At 38.0% G+C, this 18,047-nt stretch overlaps 1 protein-coding gene across 1 annotated transcript in view; it reads right to left on the bottom strand.

Annotated features, from left to right (window-relative positions):
* The window catches only part of ITGB3 (integrin subunit beta 3), an 84,596-nt gene extending 66,758 nt beyond the window's left edge, over nt 1-17,838 (bottom strand). Inside the window, exon 1 of the mRNA XM_007482523.3 lies at nt 17,682-17,838. Coding sequence (XP_007482585.2) covers nt 17,682-17,745 — 64 coding nt within the window. The 5' untranslated portion in view covers nt 17,746-17,838. The remainder of the gene's footprint in view (nt 1-17,681) is intronic.
* Nucleotides 17,839-18,047: the final 209 nt, after the last annotated feature.

Here is an 18,047-nt window from a genome sequence, read left to right as displayed (position 1 = left end):
AATGGTGAAGAAAACACATGTAGGAAGATTCTGAAGCAGGGTGGATAGCAAGGTCCCTAGGGTAGTCCATAGGTCCCAGAAGAAGAGCAAATGATAAGATCTGGATAGTCAAAGCAAGTAACAGCAACAGAGATGGCAAAGCTTCAAGTTTATTTCTAATTCTCCCAGGAAGTACATGTTACTTAGAATCTTGATATTGAAGAAATTATATCCCCTGAAGAGATCATATGTGATCACATCCACACTATTTGAAGTTATAATGATATAAAATATGTGAAATTGGGGTTCCAGCCCAATGGAAATGTGGTGTACAAATTCAAATAATGTACCCACTTTGGGAGATTCTTTATTAGCCTAGCTATAAAAGTGCTTTTTCACTACAGGCATTATTTCCCCTTGAATATAGAAAGGTTCATGGTGTAACACCAAAACTACTCACCACTGTCCCTCTCCTGAACTTTCAAAGCTTTCAAATCTTATTAATACCCAAAATCCATGCACCTAAAGCATTGGATAAACCAACAAAGACTTATTTCAGTGACTCAGAAAAGAATGTTGGAAATGTCATATTCACTAGGAACATACAAAATAAGTGTTCAAAAGCTTTACTATAACTTGTCAAGAATTATTAAACTGGTTGGCCAAAGATTTGGGATTCAACACAGGACCAAAAATGTACAACTGGAAGGGGAATCCGATAAGTCCACTCTTTAGAAAAGAAGTCTGAGAAAGGCTGAGTGATAGAGAGATCAGCCTAAAATCATACAGCAATAAGTGTCTCAGGCAGAATTTGAATTGAAGACTTTATGATAATCACTGTGTCACTATTAAAACAATATTCACATCATGTTGAAGTATATTTATATCTTCCAATAAATTCTCTATGTAGGATGAATCTAATTTGTTAAGTTTTTATTTTTTTTTTTACATTTCAAGAGAATTACTATGTACATAAGACTCTCTACTTGTTTACTTACCATCTCTCACTTTTGCCATATGATTATCTCAACTCTTGTTTTTAATCAAACATTTCCTAGATAACAAAGATTATGTCCAGTGACACAGTGGATAGAAAAGAATTTTAGTCATTTTCAGTCATGTCCTTATTCTTCAAGACCTCATTTGGGGTTTTCCTGACAAAGAAGGAGTGGTTTGTCATTTTCTTCTCCAGCTTATTTGACAAATGTGAAAACTGAGGTCAACAGAGTTAAGTGACTTGCCAGAAGTTACAAAGCTATTAAGTGTCTGAGGCCAGATTTGAACTCGGGAACATAAGACTTCCTGACTCTAGGCATGGTCCTCTTTTAACTGAGCCACCTAGAGGCCCTCAGGAAGACTCAAGTTCAAATATTAAACTCATTGCCTTTTAGCTATGTTAACTAAAGGCAAATTTCTTTTATTTTTATAAATGACATGTAATAATAAATTTCCATACAAGTTTTCCTAAATTATATGATTAAACTTTTCTCTCTTCCTCTCTTTCCTTCCCCCTCGCAATGCTACAGGTGATTTTATCTGGATTATACATGTATTATCATGCAAAACATATTTCCATATTTATCATTTTTATAAGTGAATAATCTTATAAAACCAAACCCTAAAACATAAACCCAAATAAATAATTGAAAAATCATATGCTTTCATCTGCATTCTGACTCCAACAGTTTTCTCCAGAGGTGAGTAGCACTCTTTGTCCTAAATCCCTCAGAATTGTCCTAGATCATTGTACTGTCTATAACAGTTGATCATCCCACAATATTGCTGTTACTGTATACAATGTATTCCTGGTTCTGCTTATTTGACTCTGCATCAGTCCATGAAAGTCTCTCCAGCCCTTTCTGAAATTATCCTGGTCATCATTACTTACATCACAATATCACTATCAGATACCACAATTTATTTAGCCATTCCCCAATTGATAGATATCCCTTTAGTTTCTGATTCTTTGCCACTACAAAAAGAACAGCTATTAATATTTTTATAAGTAGGTCCTTTCCACTATTTTTTTATCTCCCTGGGATATAGATCTAGTATTTGGTAGTACTGGCTCAAAGAGTATTCATAGTTTTATAGTCCTCTGGGCATATTTCCAAATTGCTCTCCAGAATGGTTGGATCAGTTCACAATTCCACCAGCAATGCATTATCCTCCTTTTTTTTTTTGCTATATCCCCTCCAACATTTATCATTTTCCTTTATTGTCTTATTGGCCAATCTGATAGGTGTGATGTGGTACCTCAGAGTTGTTTTAATTTGCATTTCTCGAATCAAGAGGGATTTAGAATATTTTTATATGACTATCAAAAACTTTGATTTCTTCATCTGAAAACTGCTTATTCATATCGAAATAAATTTCTTAACCTTTATCTGCTTTAGTTTGTTCAACTACAAAATAGAGATAATAACGGTACTTACCTCCCATGGTTGGTTGGTTGTTTTTTTATTCTTACCTTCTAATCAATATTGAATATTGGTTCCTCGAAGAAGAGTGGCAGGGGCTAAGCAACTGGAGTTAAGTGACTTGCCCAGGGCTACACACCTAGGAAGTAACTGAAGCCACATTTGAACCAAGGACTTCCCATCTCTATACCTGGCTCTCAATCCACTGAGCTACCTGGGTGCTCCTCCAGGGTTATTCTAAGAATCAATTAAGGAAAATATTTATAAAGTGCTCCTGGCATATAGTGGAGGTAATAAATGTTTATTCTGCTCCTCCCCCTTCTTCCCTAGTCAAGATGATGCAACTAATAATCAAATTAAAATTCAATTAGGATTGAATTAATTAATTGGGCTAATCATTTATTAAGGATATATTTACTATATTCAAGACAACCTACATCAGAGACCCAAAGATAAATATGGTGTAGTGCCTGCCCTCAAGGAGTTTAGTAGAATCAGAATTACAACCAGGGTCTTTAGACTAGAATATTTCCACAACACCTAAATCTCCACTATGGATTTTACAACTAATTGTTTCCACATGGTACTTGGGCAAATATAACACTATTGTTCTCTATGTCTAAATTATGTCAGGCTACTCCACTCCACTCAGTATCCAGTATGGCATCAGACATGGCTGGAGGCAGAGTTAGATACCTATTGGTGGATTGATTAGATTTCTCCCCTTTCCATCCCAAGGGAGAACAGTTAACACTAAAGGCAGGCTCTTATTCTCTCTGCCTCAGAGATCCTACTTGTAGGCATGTACCTCAGGGAGGCTGAGAATAAAAAGAAAACATAAAATAAATAATAAATTTAAAAATAAAATAATCAATAAAAGTCTAAGAATCAAAATAAAATAAATGATAATAGCTAGAAATATATATATGTATATATATATATATATATATATATATGTAATGTGCCAGGCACTGTGCTAAGTACTTTATAAATATCATCTTGTTTGATCCTCACAACAACCTGGAGGTATTAGTGCTATTTTAAAAAAAATTTATTCAAAAATATTTTATTTTCCCAATTCCATGTAATAACTATTTCCAACATATATTTTCTGAAATTAGAAGATTCAGGTTGGTGCTATTTTTACCACCATTTTACAGTTGAGGACATTGAGGCAAACAGAAGTTAAACGATTTGCCCAAGGTCCCCTGTAGCTAGTAAGTAACAGGCTATATTTGAACTCAGGTCTTTCTAACCCCAAGTCCAGTATTCTATCCACTAAGCCACCTAGCTGCCCCATAAACACCAAAATATTCATAGCAGCACTTTTGGGCAAAGAACTAGAAAGAAAGCAGACATCAATCAGATTGGGGAATGGCTAAACAAATTGAGGTACATAAATAAAAATAAAAATGACACTCCTAAGAAATGATGAATATGAAAGACCCAGAGAAGCTTGGGAAGATTTCTGTGAATTGGCATAGTAAATAAAGTAAGCAGAAACAAGAAAACTCCACATAACCTAGCATATATTACATTTAGAGAGAACACTAGCACTATGTGTAGTCAAATACCATGCATAACCAATTAAAGACAAATGGAAAGAATAAAACCAAATGCTCAGAAATGATAACAACTACATTTAACTGACAAAAGAGCTGGGAAAATGCACAACTAAATCCTCCCTTTTTGGGAAAAGGGACAGGCGTGGAGATGGAACAGAGAACATATATTGTCAGAAAGTGCAGATGAGTTAGTTGTTTTTGCTGAACATTTTTCTTTTAAGAAACGGTTACAGTTAACAATGTAACTATTAATAATGTAAAAATTGTTGTAATTTATATTGGATATGGATGAATGAGAATTCATTAAGCACCTACTATGAGCCAAGCACTATACTAAGTGCTAGAACTACAAATAAAAAACTCAAAACCCTGCCCTTTAAGAATTTATTTTCTAATGGAAGAAACAACCCACTGGAGGGGGTACTTTAGTTGAAAAAGTTTTGGGGGAAAAGGAATAAGCATCTATGGGTACCTATTATGTTCAGCATGGCCAAAATTTGCCATGATCCTTATCACATTTAATTTCTTTACCTTTTTCTATTCTTTTTTTTTTAAGAAACAAGGCAATGAACATGGTTGACAAGGAAATGTTTTGCATGACTGCACATGTATAATCTATACCAAAATGTTTGCCTTCTCAAGGAGGAGGGAAGGGAAGTAGGGAAGGAGAGAACATGGAAATCAAACGTTTTTCTAAAACATTTTTTAAATTGTGTTTACATATAATAGAGAAAAAATAAATTAAATTTAAATGTAAAAAAGAAAAAAAGGCAAAGTTAGTACTATAAGACAAGTTCAGTGGGATTGGGGGTGGAGGGAGTTGGTCAGAGGGCATGGGTTTGAATCCTGACTCTTCTACTTAACTGTTTATGTGTGTTTGATCTTGTCTGGGCCTCAGATTCTTTCCTCATAAAATGAGACATTTGGATTAGATAATTTCTAAGATCCCCTTGGACAGTTAGGTGGCACAGTATATAGACTGCAGGTCCTGGATTCAAGAAGATTCCTCTTCCTGAGTTTGAATTTGGCCTCAGATATTTACTGGCTGTGGGACCAAGGATAAGTCACTTAAACCTTTCTGCCTCTGCTTTATCATCTATCAAATGACCTGGAGAAGAAAATGGCCAACCACATCAATATCTTTGCCAAAAAAAAAAACAAATGAGGTCATGAAGAGTCAAACACAACTAAAGACCGATGAACAAAAGATAAGATTCCTTCCAGCTCCACTCTGGTGGGAAAGTGACTGTAAGAAGTTAATAATGAGTACCACTTTGCCTAACTTTGAGAGGGGACAAGAGATCTCTAGAATGGTGTGGTCCCTGTCCTCTAAATTTTAGCTTCTTGTCAAAAAATACTTGATATCCTAACCTCATTATAGATCCAAAGCATTGTGACTACTTCTCCCAAATGGCTAGAATGCTTTAAATTCAAATCTACTTGGAATGCTGGGAAATATCATCAATAATTGTCCCATCTGCTGCCTGGGTTATTTACATGCTTCAGTATAGTATATTTTTAGGGAATCTTGACCATCCAGATATTTGTTCAATCATTTCAGTAGTGTGTGATGATTTTCTTGACTCCACGGTGCCAATATTAGGTTCCAATAAATACTTTAACTTTTCTAAAGATCCCTTCTAACTATGCAGATCACAGTCTCTCCCACCTTAGTCAAGGTTTCATATGAATTGGTGTGGCTGATGTCCTTTGAAGGGCTGGAGGTGACCAGTTCTTTGAAGACTTAATAAGACCAGTCTTCAAAAAACAGACCAACTTGATTGGATCACCATAAGAGAAGGTCTTTAGAGACAGGAAAAGTCACCAATATAGCCACAAAACAACATCCAGCCAAGACTTGGGCAGTTCTTCCAAAATTTCCCCTAACCCAGCCTTGTCCTCCTGATGACCTTCCTTGAAACCCAGCTTTCCATTTCTGAAACTATTTCACCTCCTGACCTCATTTCACATCTTTGTTGTGCATAGCAATGTTGTCAGAAGCAATCCATCCTGCCTCCCTTTTTGTCCAGGCGTTCACTTGGAAATAAGACTCTGAGAGCCAAATTTATTTATTTATTTTAGAAACCTTAGAGTCTCAAAATATCATATTTTTTTCTTAGAAGCATCTGGCCCAGAAAAGTGTGACTCATTGCCTTTTGCCACTAACTCCTAATCATTCCCAGGAAGAGCAAGCATGTAAGTCTATCTTCAATATACAGTACTTAAATCTTTGGATTCTAGCACTTGAAAACCTATAAAACAGTTTGTTAATAACCCAAGTCATCAGCCCAACTAGAAATTTTAGGATCCCAAAGGTGACCCTCAAGAAAAGTCTAGCAGTCACTTGTCTTTAGTCAAGTAAAAGTCCAGGCTAGATAGTTTCAGTTTTTGTCATCCATTCCAATGGATTTGTTTCCTTGATGGTGAGATTTTCCTTGCAAGCAAAATTAATCTTGAATTAGAAAAATGCACTGAACCACAGGTATCAGAGATGCAAATTCCCTATTCTGAGTGATTGGAATGACATTGGACAGATTATAAATTTAAAGCTGGAAGTTAACTCATCAAACATCCAAGTTCTATGGATGAGGTAAAAGAGGTCAAAAGATTAAATGCCCAATGTCACACAGGTGGAAAGTGGTAGAGCCAGGATTAGAACCAGGTGCCCTGACTCAAATCCAGGGCATTTCTACTTTCCATACCACTATCTACTTATTGTTGTTCAGTTGTTTCAGTTGTGTCTCACTCTTTATGACCCAATTTGGGGTATTCTTGGCAAAGACACTGGAGTGGTTTGCCATTTCCTTCTCCAGCTCATTTTACAGTTGAAGAAACAGAGACAAACAGGGTTAAATAACTTGCCCAGAGTCACAAGGCTAGTAAGTATCTGAGACTATATTTGAACTCAGGTCCTCTTGATTTCAAGGCTGGCATTCTATCTATTCTATCTATGGCAACATCTAACTGCCCCCACCATGTTCTACTAAGTGGTATCAAATAGAAACAGATGAATATTGACTTTAGGAGCTGCAAATTAACATTATCTATATTGTATTATATTTTAATTTATTTTGTTAAACATTTCATAATTACTTTTGAACTTGGTTTGGTGTTGGGAATGACCTCTTTCGACATGATGTAACAATTCACTATCAATCAATATTTATTAAAGGTCTACTGTACAGATTGTTATGGTAAGTGCTGAAAAGATGCAAATTTTAAATCAGACATAATACCTGCCTCCAGAGTATTTAATGTCTAGTAGTAGATCACAGGAGTTAGAGCCTGAAGAGAATTTTAAAATTACTTAGTTTAAGCTCTTCACTTTAAGTGGTTTTGCCAAAGGCATACAAGTGTTAAGCTTCTAAGCTCAGATTCAAATCCAGACCCTCCAGTGTTTTCCCAATATATCATGCTGTCTCTTGGGAAATACTTGCTCCAGGACCCATTAAAAAAGGAAAGTATAGTCTTGGGATACAATGAAGACGTTTCTAGAAAAGCTATGGACATAGAGGGAAGAAACAGTTTTGACAAAATTTCACTTGGGAACTTAAAAACATATTTATGCCAATGGCTGGCATTATCAAGCTAGGAGAGTCCAAGTGGGTCATTCCCCAATCCACCTCCGGTTCACCCTGGTGTCTTAACCTCCATTAAAGGCTCGTTGAGGGATCTGGCAGAGTTTCAAAAGAAGGGAGATGGGATAAAAAACCACACCAGCTCTGTGGGCAGAAGGGAGGTTAGAATGGCTTATTCCTGAAGCTGCCCACTCTCATTCCCCTTGATAATTATCTGTCTGCTGATTCATGAGCTGTGGTTCTTGTGGGAACTTCCTGGCTTTTCCTCAAAACAAGAGCAAGAGGATAAGCACAGCTGAAAATGGGTGATAAAAACTGGAGGCCCTCATTGGGGTGAAGGGTTAGAGAAAAGGAGATTTCAATTGGAAAAATCCTCTTCTACTCATTTTCTTACACTTTTCTTTGGCATCTGTCCCCAGGGATCCTCCCTTCTCACAAGTAGAAGTTCAAGAAGAAAGACTACGACCCCTGCCTGTCGCACCCCAAGTAGGGAGAGGTGGCGACCTTCACAATGATCTCAAAAATTTCAGTAATGCTTGGTGCCTGGAAAATCCACAGTTCGAGTCTACACACTATTTTCAGTGAGGAAATACTCTCTAACATATTTAGGATACATTCTCTCTCCCTAGGATGTCTGGAGTTGAATAACCAAATGAAGATGCTCCTCTGTTTCAAACAATAAGCAAAGCCTTGCTTGGTAGTATTAGGTTTGTTTTGTTATTAAGTTATTTGGCAATAATTAGAATACAGAGAGATAGATACCTTGTGGATTCATTTGGTGGAATATATTTAGAAATCTTAGAGTAGTAATATAATCTTAATTTCCCATTGATCCAAAAAAATCCTTAAGAAGAATAAGGGCAACCAGGTAGTGAAGCAGATAGTGTCCCAGACATGAAATCAGGAAGACCCAAATTCACTAGACTCAGACACTTACTAGCTATGTATCCCATGGCAAGTCATTTAACCCTGTTTGCCTCAATTTCCTCATCTGTAAAATGAGCGGGAGAAGGAAATGGTAAACCATTCCAATACTTTTACCAAAAAAAACCCCAAAAGAGGTCACAAAGAGTAGAACATAACTGAGTCAACTAAACAACAGAGTTAAGAAGCATGTTATGTAAACTCTAAGGTTTTGCCATGCATTCAGACAATTGGCAAAAATGACAAAAGAAGGGAAGGGTAAGAGAGGCACAATGAATCATTAGCATTATTGGTTGAGCAATGGATTAATATGACCATTCTGGAAAGCAATACAGAATTATGAAAGTAGCTAAAATGTCCATACCTTTTGACTTTTGAGATTCTTTTGCTAGTATATGCCCCAAGGAAGTCACTGATAAAAAAATAAAGGTTCCAAAATATATATCAACATTTTTTGTAGTAGCAAAAAACTGGAAGCAATGAAGATGCCCATCAATTGGGTAATGACTAAACAAATTGTAGCTCATGAATGTAATAGAATATTAATATGCTACAAGAAATTACACACATAATCAATGCAGAAAAGCACAAAAAGATTTACATGAACTGATGCAGTCATGTAAACAAATCAAGGAAACAATATACCTGACTACATCAAAGTAAATGGAAAGAACAACTTTCACCAAAAAAAAAAAAGCCCAAAAGAACTATGAGAAGATATATATTCTTTTTACAGAGATGAGGAATCCAGGATCAAGTGAATCAATAAATCCATAAGCATTATTACTTAATTAATTGCTTAATTAATCAAGGTACTATGTTAAGTGATGGAAATACAAACATAAATAAATAGTCCTTGAAGAGCTACCTTTTAACACTTGTGGAACATTGCACTTAATAAGTTTTTCAATATATTAACTGGTGCTAATTTTTTCCCTTCTCCCTCTTTTCCTTTAAAGTTTTTAGTTACAAGGAATAATTCTCTGATAGGAAATACTGGAAGGAATACTGGAGGAACTCTAGGCAATGGGAAAACAAAAGATAATAATAAAAATTTCTTTTTAAAGTAAGCATGTTATCTTTATTTCTAATAAATTAATGAATGATAACTTCTATGTACTAAAAAGGCCATATGATAAAGTGGAAGAAAAATTATTCTAGAGTCAAAAGAACAGAGTTTAAGTCCTACCTAACTAGTTGTGTGATCATATAGGCAAGTCAATTAATCTTTCTGAGCCTCTGAGCCTCAGTTTCCTCATCTATAAAAACAACACATACTCATACAATGGCATGGTCAGACTTTCTCTTCTATCCATTTTCTTACACTTTTCTTTGGCATCTATCCCCAGGGATCCTCCTTTCTCACAAGAGGGAGAAGTACAAGGAGAACATCCCTGCCTATTGTGCCCCCCAGTAGGGAGAGGTAGTGATCTCAAGAATTACAGTAATGTTTGGTGCTTGGAAAGCCCACAGTTCAAGTCTACACAAGGGGTAGGGAAGGAAAAAGTAGGGAGGAAGGATAGGGGACAAAATGGTAGAACTCACCAATTTAGGCACCAAGGCGAGAGGACACACTGCAGTTCCTTATGCTGCTGGAGGACTGCTAGGGGACATGGGGAATAGGAATAGAATGGAGTGGGTCCCCTGAAGGTAAAGCTGCCAGGGGAAGCAAACAAGCCTTAGGATGGTATTGTCATTACCATTTAAATTTTAGTTTCCTGACACAAAGTCCCAATGGCCCTGCCCTACTTGTGACTCTGCTATATAGTTCAAATAACCTTACCTATCTCATTAATCCAGGCTATCTAGTTAATCCCCCTGGTTTTACAAATGAAGCACTCCAGGCAAAGAAAAGTTAAATAACTTGTCCAAGGTCACAAAAATGTAAATGGCAAAGATGTGGTTTGAAGTTGGGAGTACTATCCTCAGACTCCAAATTCATTGCTCAAATGCAATGAATTTAAAAGAAGGAAATATGGCATAGTAGAAAAGGTAACAGCTTCATGTGATGTTGGACAAGATGCTGTAAAGCTCAACTTTAAGCTTTCTTCCATCTCTCAGTCTATTCCCATAAGTCTTCAAGTTCACCAAAGAAATGTGAGCTTTATTTTTTGTTGTTCACCTTGATTATTTTTTTGTTGTTCAGTTCAATTGCATATAGCTCTTCATGATGCTATTTGAGGTTTTTTTGACAGTTGGACATACTTAGCCATTTCCTTCTCCAACTCATTTTACAAATGAGAAAACTGAGGCAAGCAGGTTAAGAGACTTGCCCAAGGTCAAATAGTAAGTGTCTTGTGCTAATAAGTGTCTGAGATTTGAACTCAGAAAAAAGAATCTTCCTAACTCTAGACCCAACACTCTATCCACTGTGCCACCTAGTTGCCCCCACTTATTATTACCATAGTGCTAATAATTATGAATTATAAAATAATTACTGAATTATGGCAAACTATTCAGTTTTATATATGTGGTACAAAACTTGTGAAACTTTGCTTCCCAGCTCTCCTTATCTCCCCACTCCTCCCTCATTCTAGTAGGACCTATCTGAGCCTCATCCTTCCTTCTCTGTGCAACTATATCTCTTTCCTTTCACATTCTCCTTTCACTTCCCATCTCCAGAATCTCTGGGAGGCCAACGCCAGACCCAAATCTCTTCTGGTCCCCAGGATTCCAGAGAGATCGAGGCAGTTCTGGGTTTTACTAGTACAGTTTGAATTATGGTTTGGATGACCTGAATAGAGATCATAACAAATCCCTGATATTTCAGGTGTAGGTTTGCCTACCAGGGCTTAACCAGTGGTGTGCAAGAGTCAATGTTAATTTTTCAGTGTGAATATTTATACCTTGGAAATTGGCAGATGCTATAAATCAGATCTTGGTTAATTGTTTTGTTATTATCTCAACCTAAGAAAGTGATGGAGTAAATGTTAATAATGTATATTATACTTAAAAGTGTATTGAGGAACAGCAAGGTGGGTCAATGGATGGAGAACCAGCCTAGAGAGAGGAGATCCTCAGACACTTCCTAGCTGTGTGATACTTGGCAAGTCACAACCCCAGTTGCCTAGCTCTTACCATTCTTCTACCTTGGAACTGATACTTAGCATTGATTCTAAGACAGAAGGTTAGGGTTTCTTTTTTTTAAGTGCATCATATATCTTTTTCAGAGTTGGTTGTTAATCATTTACCAGTGTACCAATGGATTTAAGCCTACCTTTGCCGGAGATATTTTAAGGAGTCTCTGACTCTCCCCAGCTCAAATCTATCCTGCAGGTAGGGAAATGGCTATCTTTCAATCAAAGATCAGTTTGACTTGGATCACCAGGTCCTGAGGTTGGGCACAAAGAAAATCTGTTCTATAACTGGATCTATTTTATTCCAGTGCCCTCCAATCAGTGGTATGGAAGTGTTTACCTGCTATTTTGACAGACTAAGGATCCAGGGACAGGACACAAATAGCTTTGCACTTTCTTTGCCTCTTCCTTGACAAGGCATATTCTACTGGGACCCTCCAAAGGGGTGTCAGGGCACTGGAGGCCAAAAAAAGCCTCCCTGGATTTTTCAACTCACTGCTCATGGGAAAAGGGCCCTTCAGACATCTGACTATATCTCAAACAGAGCTCTGAACAGCTCTGCATGCCCAAGATTGAAGCTTACTCAGAAATCAAGCAATCAAAAATTATGTATTAAGTACCAGCTAGATTCCAGGCACAATGCTAAGTGAGGGAGGTACAAAAACCAAAATGAAACAATCCTTGCCCTTGATAAGCTTATATTTTCCTGAAGAAGATAATATGTCCATAAATGTGTGGGAGTTTATTGGGAAGTCTGAAATTGATGGATCTCTTGAAGATGGCATTTCTGAGCCATGGCAGGCTGAGCCAATTGGTTATCTACATGAAGTTCTCAGCATTAATATGGTAAGCTCCTGGGAGGGGACTAATGTTTCAAATTGTCTAAGATCAATAATATGGAAATGGGTCTTGATAAATGACATATGTAAAACCCAGTGGAATTGTGCATCAGATATGGGAGGGTAGTGGGAGGAGGGAAGGGAAAGAATATGAATCATATAACCATGGAAAAATATTCTAAGTTAATTAATTAAATAAAATTTTCTAAAGATCTTAAATAAATAAATAAGCAGATAATCAAATAGCCTAAGGAAGAGCAAAATGGCCCAGATCTGAAATAGAGTTCATCAGAATTCTCATGTTGATTGGAATGGGCAAGTATGTGAGTAGTCCCTGAATTTCCAATCTGGGTGAGACAGAAAGACTTAATCGTTAAAAAAAAAAATAGAGACTCAATGGAAAGATGGCCAGGTCATGGGTTCAAATCTGTTTTCAGATACTCTCTAGCTGTGTGTCTCTAGGTTAGTCACTTAACTCCAACTGCCTAGCCCTTACCATTCTTCTGCTTTGGAACCGATTTTTTTTGCATCAATTCTAAGGCAGAAGGTAAGAGCTTTTTAAAAATTAGTCTTTGCAAGATATGTGCATATATAGGGGGCAGCTGGGTAGTTCAGTGGATTGAGAACCAGCCCTAGAGACGGGAGGTCCTAGGTTCAAATCTGGCCTCAGACACTTCCCAGCAATGGGACCCTGGGCAAGTCACTTGACCCCCCATTGCCTAGCCCTTACCACTCTTCTGCCTTGGAGCCAATACACAGTATTGACTACAAGATGGAAGGTAAGGGTTAAAAAAAAAGATATGTGCATATATATAATAAATACAGTATATAATAAATACATATAATAAGTAAATTTTTCAGGATAAAGGCACTACAAGCAGAGTGAGAATCGGGAAAGGTTTTAAGTGACAATGTTATTTAAGCAGACTTTGGAAAGCAGCAAAAGATTCTAGGAAGCAAAGATGGTTTGGAAATGTGTTTCCAGCATGAGGGATAGGTCAAGAAATGGGAAATGAAGTGTCAAGTGTGAGAAAGAGAAAGAAGACTGGCTGGACTGCCACATGTGGGATTATACGATAAGGCTGGAGAGTTGGGTTAGGGAAGGATTGTTAAGGATTTTCAAAACTAAACAGAGGAGTTTATATTTGATCTGAGAGGCAATAGAAAACAATTGAAATTTCCTGAGTAGGGTAATGACATGGTCAGTCTTGCATTTGGGAAATACCACCATGGCAGCTGTGTAGAGGCTAGATTAGAAAGAAAAGAAAGGAGATGAGGACAATAACTAGGTTATTAAAGAAGCACTTTTTGTGGTGGCAAAAAGTTGGAAATTGAAGTGATGTCCATCAATTTGGGTATGGCTACATATGATTGTAATAGAATGCTATTGTGCTTGAGGAAATGACAAGCAGGATCTTTTCAGAAAAACCTGAAAAGGTCTATAAGAACTGCAGCAAAGTAAAATGAGCAGAATAAGAGAACATTGTACACAGTAATGGCAATATTGTATAATGAACAATCATGACTAGCTTAGCTATTCTCAATAATGCAGTCATCTAAGACAATTCCAAAGGACTAATGACCAAAAATGATATTCACCTCCAGAGAAAGAGCTGATGGAGTCTGAATGCAAATCAAAATAAATGATTTTTCACTTTTTTGGTTTGGTTGTTAGGTTGTTTTCTATAAGTCTTCTTCCACAGGATGATCAATGTGGAGACACATTTTGCATGATCACTCATGAATAACCTAGGTCAAGTTGCTTGCCACCTCAGGGAGGGGAGAAGGGGGATAAGGAAAGAATTTGGAGCTCAGAATTTTGGGGAAATTAATGTTTTAAATTGTTATTACATGTAATTGAAGAATATATAAAGAAATATATAAAGAAAAATAAAATAGCCTGAATACAGAGGTTGAGGGGACATGACAGAGGAGAGACTCTAAATGAACACTCTAATGCAAATACTATCAACAAAGCAATGGGTTCAAATCAAGAAAACATCTAATGCCCAGTGGACTTACGCGTCGGCTATGGGGGGTGGGGGGGTGGGGGGGAGGAAAAGAAAATGATCTATGTCTTTAACGAATAATGCTTGGAAATGATCAAATAAAATATATTTTAAAAAAAAAGAAAAATAAAATAGTTTCTTAAAATTTTTAAATAATTAGGCTATATCAATAGTCCAAAAAGAGCATGACAGAGGTCTATCATCATAAACTAGAATCATGGCCTTTGGGAGTAGAGAAAAATGTAAAGAAGTAAGAGATAATACAAAGGTAGAAATTACAAGATTTGGCAACTGATTAGAACTATAGGAGGGGCAACTAGGTCACTACCTGGATAGACAGTCAGGCCTGGAGTCAGGAGACTTCAAGTTCAAATGTGACCTCGGACATATCCTAGCTGTGTGACCCTGGGCAAGTCACTTAACCCCAACTTTCTAGCCTTTACTACTTTCCTGCCTTGGAACCAAGACTTGGCATTGATTCTAAGACAGAAGGTAATGGGTACCCTTTGATCCAGTAATACCAGTACTAGGTCTATAGTCCAAGGAAATCAAAAAAGGGGGAAAGAGCCTATTTGTACAAAAATATTTATAACTGCTGTTTTTGTGGTGGCAAAGAATTGTAAAGTGAAGGGATCAATTGCAGAATGGCCAAACAAATTATGGTATATAATGGTAATGGATACCCCTATTACCTAGCCATTACCAGTCTTCTGCCTTGGGATTGATATTTAGCATCAATTCTAAAACAGAAAGTAAGTTTTGTTTGTTTGTTTGTTTTAATTGAAGAGTGAGGAAAAAAATGAAGTGAGAAGATAACACCAAGACAGTAGTCAGTCAAGCATTTATTAAGTAAGGTAGTACTAGACACTGAACCAAGCAATATAGATACAAAGGACAAAAATAGTTCCTGTTCTCAGGGAACTTCCATTCTAATGGAACAGACAACAGGTACATAAATAGATACATTAGAGATACCCTCAGAGAAGATGGAAAAGGGAACTTTGGAAGCAAAGACTTCAACATTTGTGGGGACCAGGAAAGAATACCTGTTGAAGTGCATCTAAACTGTATATTGAAGGAAGCCAGGGGTTCTGAGATGTAGATCTGAGAAAGGAGAGCATCTGAGACACAGGGAACAGTCAGTCCAAAACTATAGAGACTGGAAATGAAATATTAGGTAGGAGAAACAGTAAGTAGGACAGTATAGTTTGATTGTTCAATGTGTAAAATGGAATAGAGTGTAAGAAGAATGGAAAACAGAAAAGAGTCAAGTTGTGTAGCACTTTAACCAACAAAGAACTTTTATATTTGATCCTGGAGGTAATAGGAAGCCAGCTATGTTTATTGAGCACTGGAATGGCATTGGCATGCCTAAACCTTAGGAAAGGTGCCTGAGCATCTACAGGGTTGATGAACTGGAGTGGGAATATACATGAGACAAGCAGACCAATTAGATGGCTATATAGTCCAGGAGAGAGATAATGAACTAGGTTGATAGCTAACAGTAGAGAGAAGCAGAACTGTTCAAGATTTCGCAAACCTAAATGACAGGAAGGTTGATGGTATCTTCAACAGAAATATAGAAGTTTAGAAGAGGGTTGAGTTTGGAGAGAAAGAAAATTAATTCTAATTTGGACATAATGATTTTGAGATTCTTTACTTGGCCATTTTGTTTACCTGATTTTTATAGGACAGTACTAGAGTGGACAGTAGCAGTGGGAAAGTGAATGATATGTCAAAACACAAGTTATCAATTTAGGGGGAAGCTAAGGTAGAGGGGTGAATAAAGAGCCAAGCCTGGAACTTGGAGGTCCTATGTTCAAATCTGTCCTCAGATAGCTCCCTAGGCCTGAGATGTACAGTCAAAAGTTATTTACCCCCCATTGCCTAGCCCTTACCACTCTTCTGCCTTGGTACCAATATACGATATTGATTCTAAGACAGAAGGTAAAGGGTTTTTTAAGTTATCAATTTTAAAAACATTTATAAATAATCAAATGCTTTGCAAACCTTAAAACATCTATGTAAATGTCAACTATTATTACTAAGAGCCTCAGCAATAAAACTAAAACCCTACCCTCAAATACACTTCAGGAGAACCTCCCTCTTGGGTAAAAAATACACTCTCTATATATTATACACGGCACTTTATGTTTTAACTCCCCAATAAATACATGCTGTTATTGTATGTTCCAGGTATCTGCCTTTGTCATAACTCCTACTAAGTGACTGCCATCCCTCAGACCCCTTGTCCATCTCCTCACAGTGCCTAGTGATGCCTTACCCTTTGCACACAGTAGATACTTGTTGGTCAATTAAATTATTCAACTTTTCTCTACCCTGAGCATGTAAATCCCATTAAAAAAAATAAATCTATCGCAGAGAACAACATTCAGATAGTTCTGAGCTGTTTTGACACACATTGGTATTTTCAGCTTCCCTAACAAGGTAAATCTCAAACAGTAGTGACTGAAGCCCTTTCCAACACTCCAACTTTCAACTCCCCTAGAAAGCTGTCCTTGTACTCTCAAGAGCTCAAATGTGTGTACCCCCCTGGACTCAACAGCCAGACTCTATCTCATCCAAAGTGGATCAGAAGGAAGAAATTAAGCGTGGTTCCTGCTCACCTCCCACATGGGAACATAAAAAGAGCAAGTGGTCTGAGATGTACAGCAGCAGAATTTAGGGATAAAAGGACTGGACTAAGAAAAAAGTCCTAGAGACTCTTATATAAATCCTACCCCCAGTAGCGGTACCTCTCCAGACCTCGTATCCGTGTCTGAGTCCCAGAGGTATCTGCTCCTAATTCAGACCAGGTTTAGAGAAAGCAAGCGGAACCCCAACCTGTTTCTGAGGCTCTGACTCTCCTGCTTGAACATCACTACAGCAAAAGGTCGGAGGAAAGGTGCAGAGGAAACAAGCAAACCCCAAAAAACCACTGACACTCAGGAAGTCAAAATCTTACAGTGCTGCCAACACCCAAAAGACAAACGGACAGAGGAGAGAAAGAGAGAAAGAGAGAACATGCGAGATGAGCTGCTCCGAAATTGGACAACATGCAAAAATCCGCACATCGCCAGTAAGCTGCATAGCCAGGAGGACACCCCTGCACCAAGGACGGGCACAACACGAGACAGCTCAAGATCCCTCAGTCTCGGAGCCTGGACAGGCACTAGTCCCTCCCGGACTCCTAGCACACCCTCGGACTGCGCAAACTTCCCGGACAGGGAACTGGGTTAGCCCAAACCCGGGATAACCTCAGAATCCGCTGCGGGTCTTTTATCACTTACCCTGGACTCCGCCCTCCAGCGCCCCCAGAGCCAGTAGAACCAAGCAGAGCGCCCGAGATCCCATTCTTGTCTCTTCTACCCGCGCTCTGATCCGCTCCAGTCGGGTGCAAAGCGCAGGACTCCCCCACTTTTCCCCACTACGGCTTCCAGGAGGGTGGGGACGGATGGAGGGGGTGGGACCGCGCGCGGGCGGGGGGAGGAACGATCTGCAGACTCCCTCCCTCTCTCTTTAGACGCCAGCTGGAAAAGGGGAGAAGATTTGGTGGGGACCCCGTTCTTATCACCTTAGAGCTGCTGCCAGCTCTCCTTATTTTAGCCCGTCTAATCCAACCTCCTCATTTTAGAGAGAAGGAAACCGAACCCTGG

The sequence above is a fragment of the Monodelphis domestica genome, chromosome 2 (genome assembly GCF_027887165.1).
Source record: "Monodelphis domestica isolate mMonDom1 chromosome 2, mMonDom1.pri, whole genome shotgun sequence".
Classification (NCBI taxonomy): domain Eukaryota; kingdom Metazoa; phylum Chordata; class Mammalia; order Didelphimorphia; family Didelphidae; genus Monodelphis; species Monodelphis domestica.
The sequence above is the reverse complement of the archived record's forward strand: the minus strand, read 5'-3'. Positions and strand labels throughout refer to the sequence as shown.